Raw genomic sequence first — 12375 nt, 5'->3', positions numbered from 1 at the left:
AACGTTTATTCGATATTTTCCAATTTTTCTAATATTAGAAGTTTGGAAATATTTTTAAAATGAAATATTACGCTGAATATAAATAATTTTTTACTGGATTATATATTTCTCGTTGCAAGTCAAATTTAATTTAACATTCGATTGTTCGGCACGTCGTAACGCATCACAGCGTTTTTTAAAAACTTGTTAGATATAAACCCGCTAGAAGCGATAAGTAGTCGCTCCGATATTAGACGCAATTTTTGTGCCTATGACGCAATTTTTGCGTAATACTAGATTTTCTTCGAAGCAACTTTCTCCTAAAACGCACTTATGCCTTAAACGCGTATACTAAGCGTACATATTACCTGTCAATGATTTAAATATCGCAATTTATCTATTACATGCGAATGACCGAGCGCTTGTAACGATTTTAAAAATTAAAATTCCTTCGACGTAGATATCAGGAAGTATCTAGTTTTATCAACCAGCTTTTCCTCCAAAAAGGCTTTTCCTCATGCGTAAATTGTGTAAACAAGTACATTAGTAAGTTTAACGTTAATTAATTTAATTTTTGAAATATTTATGAGTTTAAATACTTTTCTAAGAGGTTTTCCCTGATCAAACCAATTATTCTTTCATGTTAAAAGTAAATTTATTAAATTTTCATTTTGTACCTGTAATAGTCTTTATTGTTACGGTGAGTTACAAACAGTTACATTAGCTATCAACTGAGCGACATCCGCTTTCATAACACGGAAATTTATTTCTGTAAAATTCGTCGTACCAGCCATATATTTCTGTATACGATTAGACACAAACCAAACATTTTCATTTGCACCTATGGTACGTATTATTTTAATGCCGCTAATGAATTGGAACCTGTCCTGATCGTGAGCGACGATACCCTGCGAATCAAAGTAGATCATGTTAATTTTTCATATTTTTCAATATCTCTCGCTAGAAATATTTAGGAAAAGAAACTTAAACTAGGTGAACAGATGGATACAGATGATACATGTTACATGCGTGTGTAACTTTCGAATCGGATTTTATTGAATTTTATTTACAAGTTAGACTGACCAAGCTGTTTTTATCGAGCGGCTTGTTGGTGTTCCAACATGCTAAGGATACTTCCGTGGGTAAACCAAAGAATAATACACCACCGAACGATATAGCCATAGCTGCGGCCTGGCTAGGAATAACATCTCGTATCGTGCGGTAGCGCACTTCTCCATGTTTTCGCGATTTTTCCAGATCAATAGTGCTCGCATTGTACATATTATGAGAAGACATGGGTCTGAAATAGAGAATGGGCAGGACCGGATGCTTCGCCATTCCCAGAAGGCCGTCCTCCAGTGTAAAACTTTCGCCCATAATAGTGTAATTTGAAGCAGCTGGATCTGCACGAAATTCTTTCGACTCTAGTCGACTCCATTGTTTGTTACGATCATAAATTACAAGCCCGTATCCTGCGACGTCCGCTATGTACACCTAACAAAAGACCCTCAAATTACGAAAAACTTACGATCAATTTTACTTTATTCATGATCTTGATGCTAAATATTTCAACGGGCATAAACTTTGAATTCTCTTCGTTGAATGTTTCAGTATTACGGCGAGTGATTATTTAGCACACTTACCGTTGCATCTGTATAATGGGGTCCGTGTGTCTTGACAATTGGAGTAATCAGTTTGCCGACTTTCTAGGAATTTGTTGCGATATCTTCCGGTATTTTTATATTTTTAATTAACTTATCTATACTGAGATCGAAAATGAACAGCTGTGCGGAACAATTTAGTGTTTCTTCGATTTTACCATTGTCTAAGACCCATAATCTGTTGTAAGGATCGATCTGCGACAAGAAGTTATTTGTATCACAATGAATTTAAAACGAAGTTCATGCAATATTAATGTTGCGTACATATAGACATGGGACATAATGTTGACAAATAATCGCGAAAAGCAATCGCTAATTGGAGTTCTAATGCGCTTACCGCAACTCTGTAAACATTAATAATCCCGCTGCAATTTATTTTAGTCCATTCCCAATTGGGGTATGGCCGTAGGAGAGGACCACCCGGGCCACGATGTCGACTAACAGTGTTCAAACTCGACGGAACGCCGTCAGTTCTTATGATAGTTACAAAGACCCTTCCGTCTATTTCGAGCAAAGTTATCACATGTATAAAATTGCCGCAAATTATTAAATATTTTTAACTTAAGTACAATCCTGCTGAAATATATTTATGTAAAATGTAAAATAAAATTATCAAACAATCATGTATGGCTGTCACCTTTCGAAACGTCGGTATCGATAACCAGGGGCCTTGTGTAATTGTAATCGCCCGATGCGATTGCTGCTTCCTTGTGACTAGCGTTTTCCCATTCATAATCGAAGTATTTCCATTCGTAAACTGTTTCGATTTCCACCGCGTTGGTAAAAATAATACCGATGCATAATAACAATAATAATGTCGAAATGTTTGACATTTTACTTCCTGAGCTCTATCTTTACAACTCTCTCTAGGTTGATTTTAAAAAACGTATGTTTTTCACACTTAAATATGCAATTACGTAAAAATCGTGCGATAGCTTACTTTAGAACATGTACATTTGTTTGCCTGTTCATGTACGTAGATATATCTTGCTGAGCACTCGATTCAAACTTGACACAGACTGAGTCAATAAAACTAAATTGTCATGCTCGCAGAGAATTTATAAGAACACTTTACGACGGGCACAGCCTTTATACGCCGATATAGTCATGCATGAATATTTATCGGCGCGAACTATAATGAGGTACTTCCTCATAACAAATGAAGCATGCATCAGTTAACCCGTAACTGCTGTTCTCTGGTCAATTTGACCGGTCAATTGCACTATTTGAAATTTAAATAACGCAGTTAATTTTCTAGTTGCATATTCATTCGTCAGTGTATTTTCTTACATTCTGAATGTCAGTCGACTGATATACGCGCAGTTGTGTGGTCGTGTTATTTGTCAAGATGTTCATCAATTCCGTTTCCTACCGGTCAATTTGATCGGTGAACAGTGTGCGCGTACTTAAAATGGCTTCACAGCAGTTACTGGTTAAGTGGCTGCGAATTTCCATGAGAGTATTCGTCTGCGGTCTTACGATCTAAAGTAACACTTGCGTCTATGACCTCATTTCACGATATGTATTGGATATATATTGAATATTATAGGATAATGACAATAATGGTATAATGACGGAGAAAAGTGCATTATAAACATTATTTATATGCAAAGAATATTCTTACAATGCACTGAATTCTATGGAAAGTTCCTTCTTCTGTTTTCTTCTCATCTCTTCGACACCATCTCTGCGAAGCATCGTTATTAATCACGGATGCTTTCCTGCATGCGAACCGTTTTCAAATTTTTCATCTCCGTAAGTTATGAAGTAATGCAAATTTTCCCTTTATCTTTTGTATTGAATGGCACGCACATAAATGTTTGCCAAACTGACTGATCGTCTAAGAAATGAATAATATATCTTTGAATAAATCTATCATAATTTGCACATAATTATATATAATTTCCGCAATCGAGGAAGACAATGAGTGGAATTCTCTCTTACTCAATCTATATTGGGTTGTAGAATCGGCGTTTAATATGCATAAAAGATATGCAAAGGATAATTCATATAAACACTCATACAAATAAAATAACATTTTATCGTTTTATACAAATAAAGTAACATTTTAGCGTCCAAATATTGGAAGTGAGTTGCACGGAGTTACGTTCTCTTTCAGTTGTTACACTTCTTATTACATTATCGTGACATTTAACGCCCCCGTTAGTCGCAGAAAGTTCCTTTTCTCATTTTCATTTGCATTTTTGCTCTCATGCTGTTTTTGTACATGAAATACATATTTTTTGAGAAACTTCTTTATTAGATTGTACATGAGAAGAACAAAAAATCAGTCAGGGCCTTCTGTCTTGGATTATTTTTTGAGCGTCAGACAGTGTCTCGCTGGAAATATATAGTTCAGTGATTTATTGTTATCTTTAATTATAGCCTTATGATCTTAGGTATGCGTGCATACATGTACGCACACACACATATATAGATATAAGAAGATTTAAAAATGAGTCACACTTTGCTGTGTAAACAAGCTTTATGTGTGAGAGATTTATTAGCAGCAAACAAAAAACTTCTTAAAGTGTCTGCGAATGAACAACTCTTAAAATAGAATAAGTTTTTCTTTTAGAAACATACGGAGACATATGGAGACATGAACAAATAAGCCAGTATAAATGCGGAAAACAATATATTGTCAGATTAATCGTATATGTTCGTTAATCTTAAATTGTTATTATTGTTAAATTGTTGTCATTGTTATTGTTAAATTTCGATCTGAACACTCATAATTTTTCTTCTTAGTTATCTAAACGAAGTCATCTAGTGATATTTAGTCAGATATCAGAGCATCCATTGGAGTTTTTATAACTGAACACAAGTTGATTCACTCATAAGACATTTTTTTTTCATTTCAAGCTTGAGCAAACATTTGAAAAAGTGTCCTTTCTTGAAATAATACACTGGATGAGTTCCTGCGTCATTATAGTTAGTCATCATTAGTGTTAGTAGGTAGTGTTAGTAGCGACTTGTGAGTGTTTTAGAATTATCGTAATTGACAATCAAATATTTTGCGGTATGTTGTAGATGTTCGTCTTTACTTCGCTATACATATAAGTAGGTAGAGCGACTCGATAAATATATTACTTTAACAATAGTAATATGGATTATTGCACAAAAAAGGATATACACATACATAAATTATAAAAGTGCAAAGTCAAAAATGCACGCGCATTTCGACGCTTGTTGCTTGATATTTATGAATGAAAATTCAAGGAAACATTTATGTTAAACAGAAAGAATAACAATAAGTACTGCTCTTTTATCCAAAAGTCGATGGTTTTTTTAACACATTTTTTAACATGTTACCACAGTAGCAGAATAATAAACGATTATAATTAGCGCTACAACAAACAGCATGTTTGTTAATTCTTGAGAGAGAGAGAGAGAGAGAGCGAGAGAGAGAGAGAGAGAGAGAGAGAGAGAGAGAGAGAGAGAGAGAGAGAGAGAGAGAGAGAGAGAGAGAGAGAGAGAAAGAGAGAGAAAGAGAGAGAAAGAGAGAGAGAGAAGCAAATAAATTCAACAAAATCTTGGAAACATCAACTGGACTCTTTGTCCTTTGCAGCTGTCATCAATGGAGGCAAGGTACATGTAGCATCGCGCGTTCCTCAATCGTGATTGACGAAGGTATGGAAATTGGCTGGTCTGGGATTATAAATTGACCTCATGAGCCACGGAGAGAAGAATGGTCTAGCCAAGAATTTTGAAAAATATAGCGGGGGTCGGCGCTCCGCGAAGGAATTCGGATATTTGTGCCACCAGATGAGCGGAAACATCCGAAAGCGTGAATTATCGAACTCCTCGCGGTACCACAATCTTCATTTGGCGAACTGGAGCGGCAGATAACCGCGATTGTGCGAGATGTTGAAGTTATTTCCATTATTCGGATCGCATTTGGTGTCGTGGATCAACTCGCTCGTGTAGGCGGCTTGTATCCAAAAATTCGTCTCGTTCGGATGCATGGATCCGGTCATGTACTTCTGGAACGACGACGTGAGGATCCATATCTCTTGACGGCCGGTTTTCCCGTTGGTAATCTGCAATCGGATGAATCAGGATTGGATCGGTCGGTTAATTAGTTAGTACGGTATCAACGACTGCCATTGAAAGTTTCTTACAAAACATAAAAGTGCAAAAATGTTTCGAGGCAATTCAATCCCGAAAGCGATAGTAATACGCGACGATGACTTGGATGTATTTTTTTAAAGATTATTTTACAGTCGTTTTTCCAGTTTCTTTTCTTTTCTAAATAGGATACATATTTGACGATACTACAGAAAGGATGAGCAACTTTTACGAACTGGTAATACATCTAAAAAACTTTATCGAATGGTAAATTGCTTACGAAGAGTTAATTAAATACTCCGTTATGTGCGAAAAGTATCGTCGAAATAAACGACTGTCATACCTTTAATCCAGATGGGAACTGTAGAGTTTGAGGGTTGACATCAGCTATTCCAGTGTTAGTACCGCCATATTCGGGATAAGTTATACTGTTCCAACATCCAATTGCCAAATCTGACAAGAGACCGAAGTAAAGAACTCCGTCTTTATCCATAGCTTGTGCGACCGACTGCGATGACCTTTCCATAGCGAACGGACGGAACATCCTTGGCTCGGCATCGGGATTATCTCGGAAGAGGGTATAATTTCTAATAATAATGTAATAATGAACGCTTAATTATATAGTGTAATAGATCCTGTTGATTAGAATATTGTGAAAGACACGACAGGTGGGAAGAATATATCGTATCGTATAAATCGAAAAAGTTTATACAGCAGAAATACCTATTTCTGTTGTATCATTCATTCATGTCATTTATTTACTTATCTTTATTGTAAATTTTTATCTAAATTTGTCAGAAAGATTGTTGCTTAAAGGAGGAGGGTCCTTAAGGCCTGTTTCCGGCACCCTTCAAAATTGGACCAAAATGGCTGGAATCACTTCCTTATACCCTTGGAAGTAATATTTAGTCAATTCCAGCCTAAACGGAAGTATTTAGAGTGTATACTTCAAGTATACATGGTGCATCAGCGCGTCCGTATCAAGCATTTCTTTGGAAAACTAAGTGTTTTTGAGAAAAATGTTTCAGATAAAAGTTGTATGGTTTCAAGGGGGACATAAGATGGTGTGACCTTGGATAATTAATAATAATTAATAATTAATAATTAATAATTAATAATTAATAATTAATAATTATGCAAGATTAAAAACTAAAGAAGGAGAAGAAATAAAGAAGAACAACTCAGAAATAACAAGATATCTTTTTGCGTAATAAGAAAATCTCGAGAAGCAGCTCTGACAAGAACTAGTTTTATTTTTATCGTAACCAGGTCCCTGGGTACGCGCATACACGCATTTTGTGTATCTCTGACATTAAGATGTGAGATCGGGTCCGATATAAGGCTATAGACATAAGCAGGACTTGGTCTATTGAATTGAAAGCTTAAGGATCGTAGTTGCTCAAAAAGGTGCATACAGTTTTTAAAACAGTTCTTTTCAAAACTTCGTATTTAGTCTTGCGGCAGAAAATACGTCAGTCATTTCTTTCAGAAGTATTTGTAATAAGTGTTTCTACGTGAACTACGATAGTGTTTTGGAAAGCTCTCGAGATAAGCTACAAGATATGTAAAAATAGGGGGTTCTATATAAAATATTGAAATCGACATTCACGTGACCTTCAAATGACTATCCAAGGTCAAACCAATGACACCATCTTATATCCCCCTTGAAACCATCCAACTTTTATCTGAAACATCTTTCTCAGAAACGCTTAGTTTTCCAAAGAAATGCTTGATACGGGCGCGCTGATGCACCATGTATACTTGAAGTATACACTCTAAATACTTCCGTTTAGGCTGGAATTGACTAAATATTACTTCCAAGAGTATAAAGAAGTGATTCCAGCCATTTTGGTCCAATTTTGAAGGGTGCCGAAAACAGGCCTTAGGGACCCTCTTCCTTTAATCGGATAAAACACAAGAGAAACAAAATAAAACTTGATAAAAATCCAATATTGTAGTCTATTGGAATTACGTTTTATTTTTTTACTTTTTATTATTTAAGTATGTGTATGTATGCGCGCGCATGCATCTGTGATGAATGAAGCGTAAAACACAGATATGATAGATTCCAATATTGCAAAATATTTTCAATACTTAGAACGTTCAACACATACGTTTAATTAGATCTTTTATCGCGTATATATGAGCAATTCTATTTCGTTTTCTTACCTGATAACGGAAGTGGGCACCCAACTTTCGACTCTGCTGGCTAAGGAATGGAAGTACAAAATCCTATCACCGTCCTGCTTCATGGGACCTAAAGCGAGACCTATGATGCCATCCATGAGATCGAACGTGTCCCCGCTGATGTGAAACGTTCCGTAAGATGGATAAGGGTAAAACAGGTTGTTGTTGATTTTCCAGGAGCGGTAGTTTTGATGATCGTAGACGAGCAAGGCGAATCCGGTCACATCGGCAATGTAAACGAAAGTCTCGTGACATTTGTCCGTGGTTCCACCGCAACGAACATCGACCGCAAGTGTGACGAACAATGAATCGTCCTTGTACTGATCCTTGGGGAATGGATACTGTTTCAAGACTGTGTTCGTCCGCAGCGAAAATGACAGCAGTTTAGGAGGACAGATTTGCCGCTCACCGAGCTTGCCGGTGTCGAGGACCCATAATCTATCGCACGAGTCCACCTGTGATCAGATTTTTTTCTACATTTCTACTTTCTTTTACATTTCTATTTCTTGCTAAAAACACATATGTGATCGAGCGATTACAAAATTTATGAATTTAATAATAAATAAAAATAATAAATAATAATAATAAAATAAATCTAATAATAAATAATTTATCGTACATATAATGTTTCAAATATAATTTATTTCTAATTTATAATTTCCTCGTATTTTATTTGCACAAAGAAACAAATGGCGAAATTTTACCGTAAATATATGTCAAATTTGTAAATTCACGTTACTTCGATATTTCGATCGATCGAAGGAGAAAGAATATTCGGAAAATTCCGATAGTTTGTTGGATATACTGATATCTACTTTCAGTACGTGTCGCTACGCAGTTGTTAAGTATAACTTTTACATTTCCATAACGATACATATTGATTCGGCACGTATCGAAAAGCGAGCATGAAAACACATTTGTGTCATTGTAAAAGATTATAAGTTACATATATAGGTTACGTGTCTCGATAATTATACGTGACCAAAGCCGTTAAAGTTTATTAACAATGAAAGACATCCGAACAAATGTTCGGATGTCTTTCATTGTTAATGAAAATAGACCATGGTAGAAAATAAAAAGTTCATTACTGTTTGCAAAATAGTTGCTATAAATATTGACAATTATGATAACTTATCTTTGTATACACTATACCATCGGATTGTTATCTGTACTTCTGGAATAATAATGGAGATGTGTGTGTTATATCATGATGTGTGACACGCGTTTGTTCTTTTCTTCAAACGAGTACATTACGTGGAAGCGATTCCCGATAGTGAGATGATCAGCAGGATTTTCAGCTCTAAGACTCGCAGATCCGGTTGCAGCAAGAGATAGAGGTGAAATAAATTTTTAAATAAATTGGACACAACACGTTTGATTATGCAACTCGCCGGTCCTTTTTTACAGCATAATTGCAATGTCGACGTTAAAACAGTAAAGTGAGATTTATATAAAAATCAACATTAGAGCTAAACGATATTACTACGGTAGTTTTGCATTCTGTCATCGATATAAGTTTGTATGATTGATTAATACAACTTTATATCATTGAATTTTAATTTAGTTTACAAAACCAAAAGCAATTTATTTATTACCTGCATTCTGTACACACTGATGATCCCTTCGCAATTTCCCAATCTGTTCAATTCCCAATTAGGGTAAGGTGCAATTATCGGATTTCCATCGGCGGAAACATTATTCGTGACGTAACCAAGCGTGACAGGTACTCCATTTTGAAATCTTGGTATCGAGATAAAGACTACAGATCCTTGTTTTGCTGTGTATTCAATAAAATGGCTATTAAATGTTAGACAAGGCGATTTGAAACTAGCTAACTCATCAAACAATTTGCACAAGACCATTCGAGCTAAAGATCTCGAATGAGAAGTCTTTGAACACGGGATTCTCTGTACGGATTTTACGCGGACTTATTACAAAACTACTACTAAAGTAATCAAGCGATGATTAATCAAGCGGTAATAGTTGTATTCAAGTTAAACAATGTTCGCATGTACGTTTAAATATTTCATATCGAAGAAATATCACAAACACAATACAAAATGAATAACAAATAGGGTAAAAATATTGAAATATTTTCATCGGGAATTGTCTATAGTGGTGGGATTATTTTTGCAATGGTTGCTTAGGTGTTTCAAACGTGTTGAATGAAAACTGATTAAAACCTTTGTGATAAAAATCCACGTCGATCGGTATCGGCGCTCCAGGAATAAAACGACCCTCTTGTATGGCAAGTTTTCTCGCTGCTGCGTTCGGGAAGGCGAACTCCAGAGCCTTCCAGGAATATATGACCCTTAATTTATCAATGCTGGCACACCCTCCAAGAACAACTAACGGTATGATAATGCTCAATAACCGGTCTCCTCCAAGTCCCATCATGGTCCGATCTATAAACGAGTTATGCAATTAACATACTCTGATACGTGAGTGAGGATAGTAAAATAATAATTTCGTACATATTTACAGATACATTTTTTTAAGAGAAAGAAGACTGTCAAACAGATACATGTTTTTCTAACTGTTAATGCATTTTGTTGAAGGATATATTAAACGCATCGTTTAGCGTCTTAACTTAAGCAGTAATTAAATAATCTTTTATCGCAGATAAAAACCGGTTTTGATATTCCCTGTAATTTATAGCTAATTAAATATTTATATATTTTGAAATATATGAACGGTGCATCGTTGCACCTGTAAAATAAAATGCAATTAAATGCCAGAATTAAATGTCAATGTGTCGAACATGTTTGCATGTACTTATTGCACGAATGCGAATGATAAAATAGTTAGAGCATTTCACTTTCTAACTTTATCAGCTTTCACCAGAAGAAATTGCATAAGGATATTAATTGCAAATTGCCGATGACCGATGTAGATGGATAAAAGATTTGAGTCTTTTGTATTTCGTTATATTTAATGCTTTGTGCAGGCGTTCGTAAAAATGACTTGCTTTCAAATTTACAGTGCATAAAACTTCATACGTAACGTCATTTGCACTTCATTATATTTTATGCTTTGTGCAAGCATTCGTAAAAATGGCTTGTTTTCAAGTTTACAGTGCATAAAACTTCGTACGTAACACCATCGTAATATGGTAGATGTCTCTCGATATTATATTATAACATATTATACAATTAAATTATAAAATTATTTAATTCTATAAAATATATTTTTGCAAGTAACTTTTTTATATAAATCCCATAAAAAATCATTATTCATAATATGATAAACATAACATCGTTATAACACATTTTATTTGTATTACTTAATACATAATTAAGATCATATTAATTTCCTTCCGCAGTTCTTTTGCGATTATTGATATAAATTTATCAACAGAAATAATCTCTTTACGAGAGATCATGACCTTTATTTACGTTGAATTTTTGTGCGACGAATGTATACAAAATAGGATCACGAAACTTCACTGTCAATTATCTTTTTGATAGCAGAATGGCCTTACCTGCAGTCACGAATTCGATGATTAGCGTTCTCCTGCACTTGTCAACCGTTACGGCACGCAATGATGACACGTACTATGTCACAGTTTTTCGTAGTTATTGCGTTCCTTCGGCGTAAATTCGACGAAAGCGCAGCGACTTGCAACGATACCCTTCTTACTCGTTCTTTCGTAAATAGGAGTATCGTTAAGGAGGCGGCCGGCTTTTTCTCTTACTTCCTCGGTACTTTCACTGTCACGGAAAGAAAAGACAGGGAAGGCGGTTATGCTTGCTAGCGTTAACGATTAATATACAAAGCTAAACGTTATTCTGTCTCCTTGTCTAATCAGGCAAAGGCTATCGAACGTCGCGATATGCTGATCTTTTAATAGTAATCAGAGAAATAAATCGTTTCGTTCATGTTTTTCTTTCACTAGTCACCCGTCACGCGCTTGCTTCTCTCGTTATTGTATTTTCATTCTTCAAGGACACCGGTGATATATTTCCAATGTGTAATGACAGCTCGATGAATCGGGGACGCGAGACTCTCTCGTAAATAGTAAGTCGATATGAATGATAACTCAGGAAGGTGGAAGGTGGTTCTTATAATCCAACTCCTGACTGGAAGGCGACTGGGGGACGACTGCCGCGGGATCTCCCACTGCTGCGTAACTTTGCAACATGCTCGAGCATCTCCGTTCTACTAGAACGGAACTGTCGAAGAGAGGTGGATACTTTGCCTGGAGACCATGTGCTTGATAAGATTACTGTTCCGGGTCACGATATCTAAGACCGATATATCTCTCTTGTTTAAATAATATGCCATTGACGGGAAAATTGCGAAATTAGTGACGAAAGCGTTTCGAGACTGTCATGAAACTGTGCCAATCACTCTGCACACACATATCGCTCTTTATTATTTACCTCCCTCTTCTCTCTCCCTTCTCTCTTTTTCTCTCTCTTTCTCTCTCTCTCTCTCTCTCTCTCTCTCTTTATTTTTGCATTGCAAATAAATTTTT

General features: G+C 35.7%; 2 protein-coding genes across 3 annotated transcripts; both read right to left on the bottom strand.

Moving 5' to 3' along the window:
- Positions 1-98: 98 nt before the first annotated feature.
- Positions 99-5074, bottom strand: LOC105186375 (major royal jelly protein 2-like). Its single transcript, XM_025302823.1, is given in 5 exon segments — positions 99-887; positions 1063-1473; positions 1623-1835; positions 1978-2141; positions 2278-5074. Coding segments are annotated over 5 exon segments (1197 nt in total). The 5' UTR covers positions 2474-5074; the 3' UTR covers positions 99-674.
- Positions 5075-5100: 26 nt separating this feature from the next.
- Y-e3 (yellow-e3) lies at positions 5101-12040 on the bottom strand. Of its 2 annotated transcripts, XM_011146517.3 has the most exons (7): positions 11798-12040; positions 11380-11608; positions 10082-10303; positions 9494-9675; positions 7881-8353; positions 6055-6298; positions 5101-5683 (listed from the first exon to the last, which is right to left on the bottom strand). In XM_011146517.3, exons 3-7 carry the CDS (start codon positions 10293-10295, stop codon positions 5465-5467), a joined length of 1332 nt encoding a protein of 443 aa, XP_011144819.1. In that variant the 5' UTR covers positions 10296-10303; positions 11380-11608; positions 11798-12040; the 3' UTR covers positions 5101-5464. The 2 variants fall into 2 exon arrangements, with proteins under 2 accessions (XP_011144819.1, XP_011144818.1); XM_011146516.3 differs by having other exon boundaries at positions 11380-12040.
- Between the last annotated feature and the right edge of the window lie 335 nt (positions 12041-12375).

The sequence above is a fragment of the Harpegnathos saltator genome, unplaced genomic scaffold, assembly GCF_003227715.2.
Source record: "Harpegnathos saltator strain DR-91 unplaced genomic scaffold, Hsal_v8.6 scaffold515, whole genome shotgun sequence".
Taxonomy (NCBI): domain Eukaryota; kingdom Metazoa; phylum Arthropoda; class Insecta; order Hymenoptera; family Formicidae; genus Harpegnathos; species Harpegnathos saltator.
Note: the sequence above shows the minus strand (reverse complement) of the source record. Positions and strands in the feature narration are given on the sequence as shown.

Coding starts and splice junctions, on each gene's coding strand:
- Y-e3 (XM_011146516.3), bottom strand. CDS start 10,295: ATGATGGGACTTGGAGGAGACCGGTTATTGAGCATTATCATACCGTTA. Junction 6,299..7,880: donor GTGCCCACTTCCGTTATCAG/GTAAGAAAACGA, acceptor CATTATTATTAG/AAATTATACCCTCTTCCGAG. Junction 5,684..6,054: donor AGTTCCCATCTGGATTAAAG/GTATGACAGTCG, acceptor ATCCGATTGCAG/ATTACCAACGGGAAAACCGG.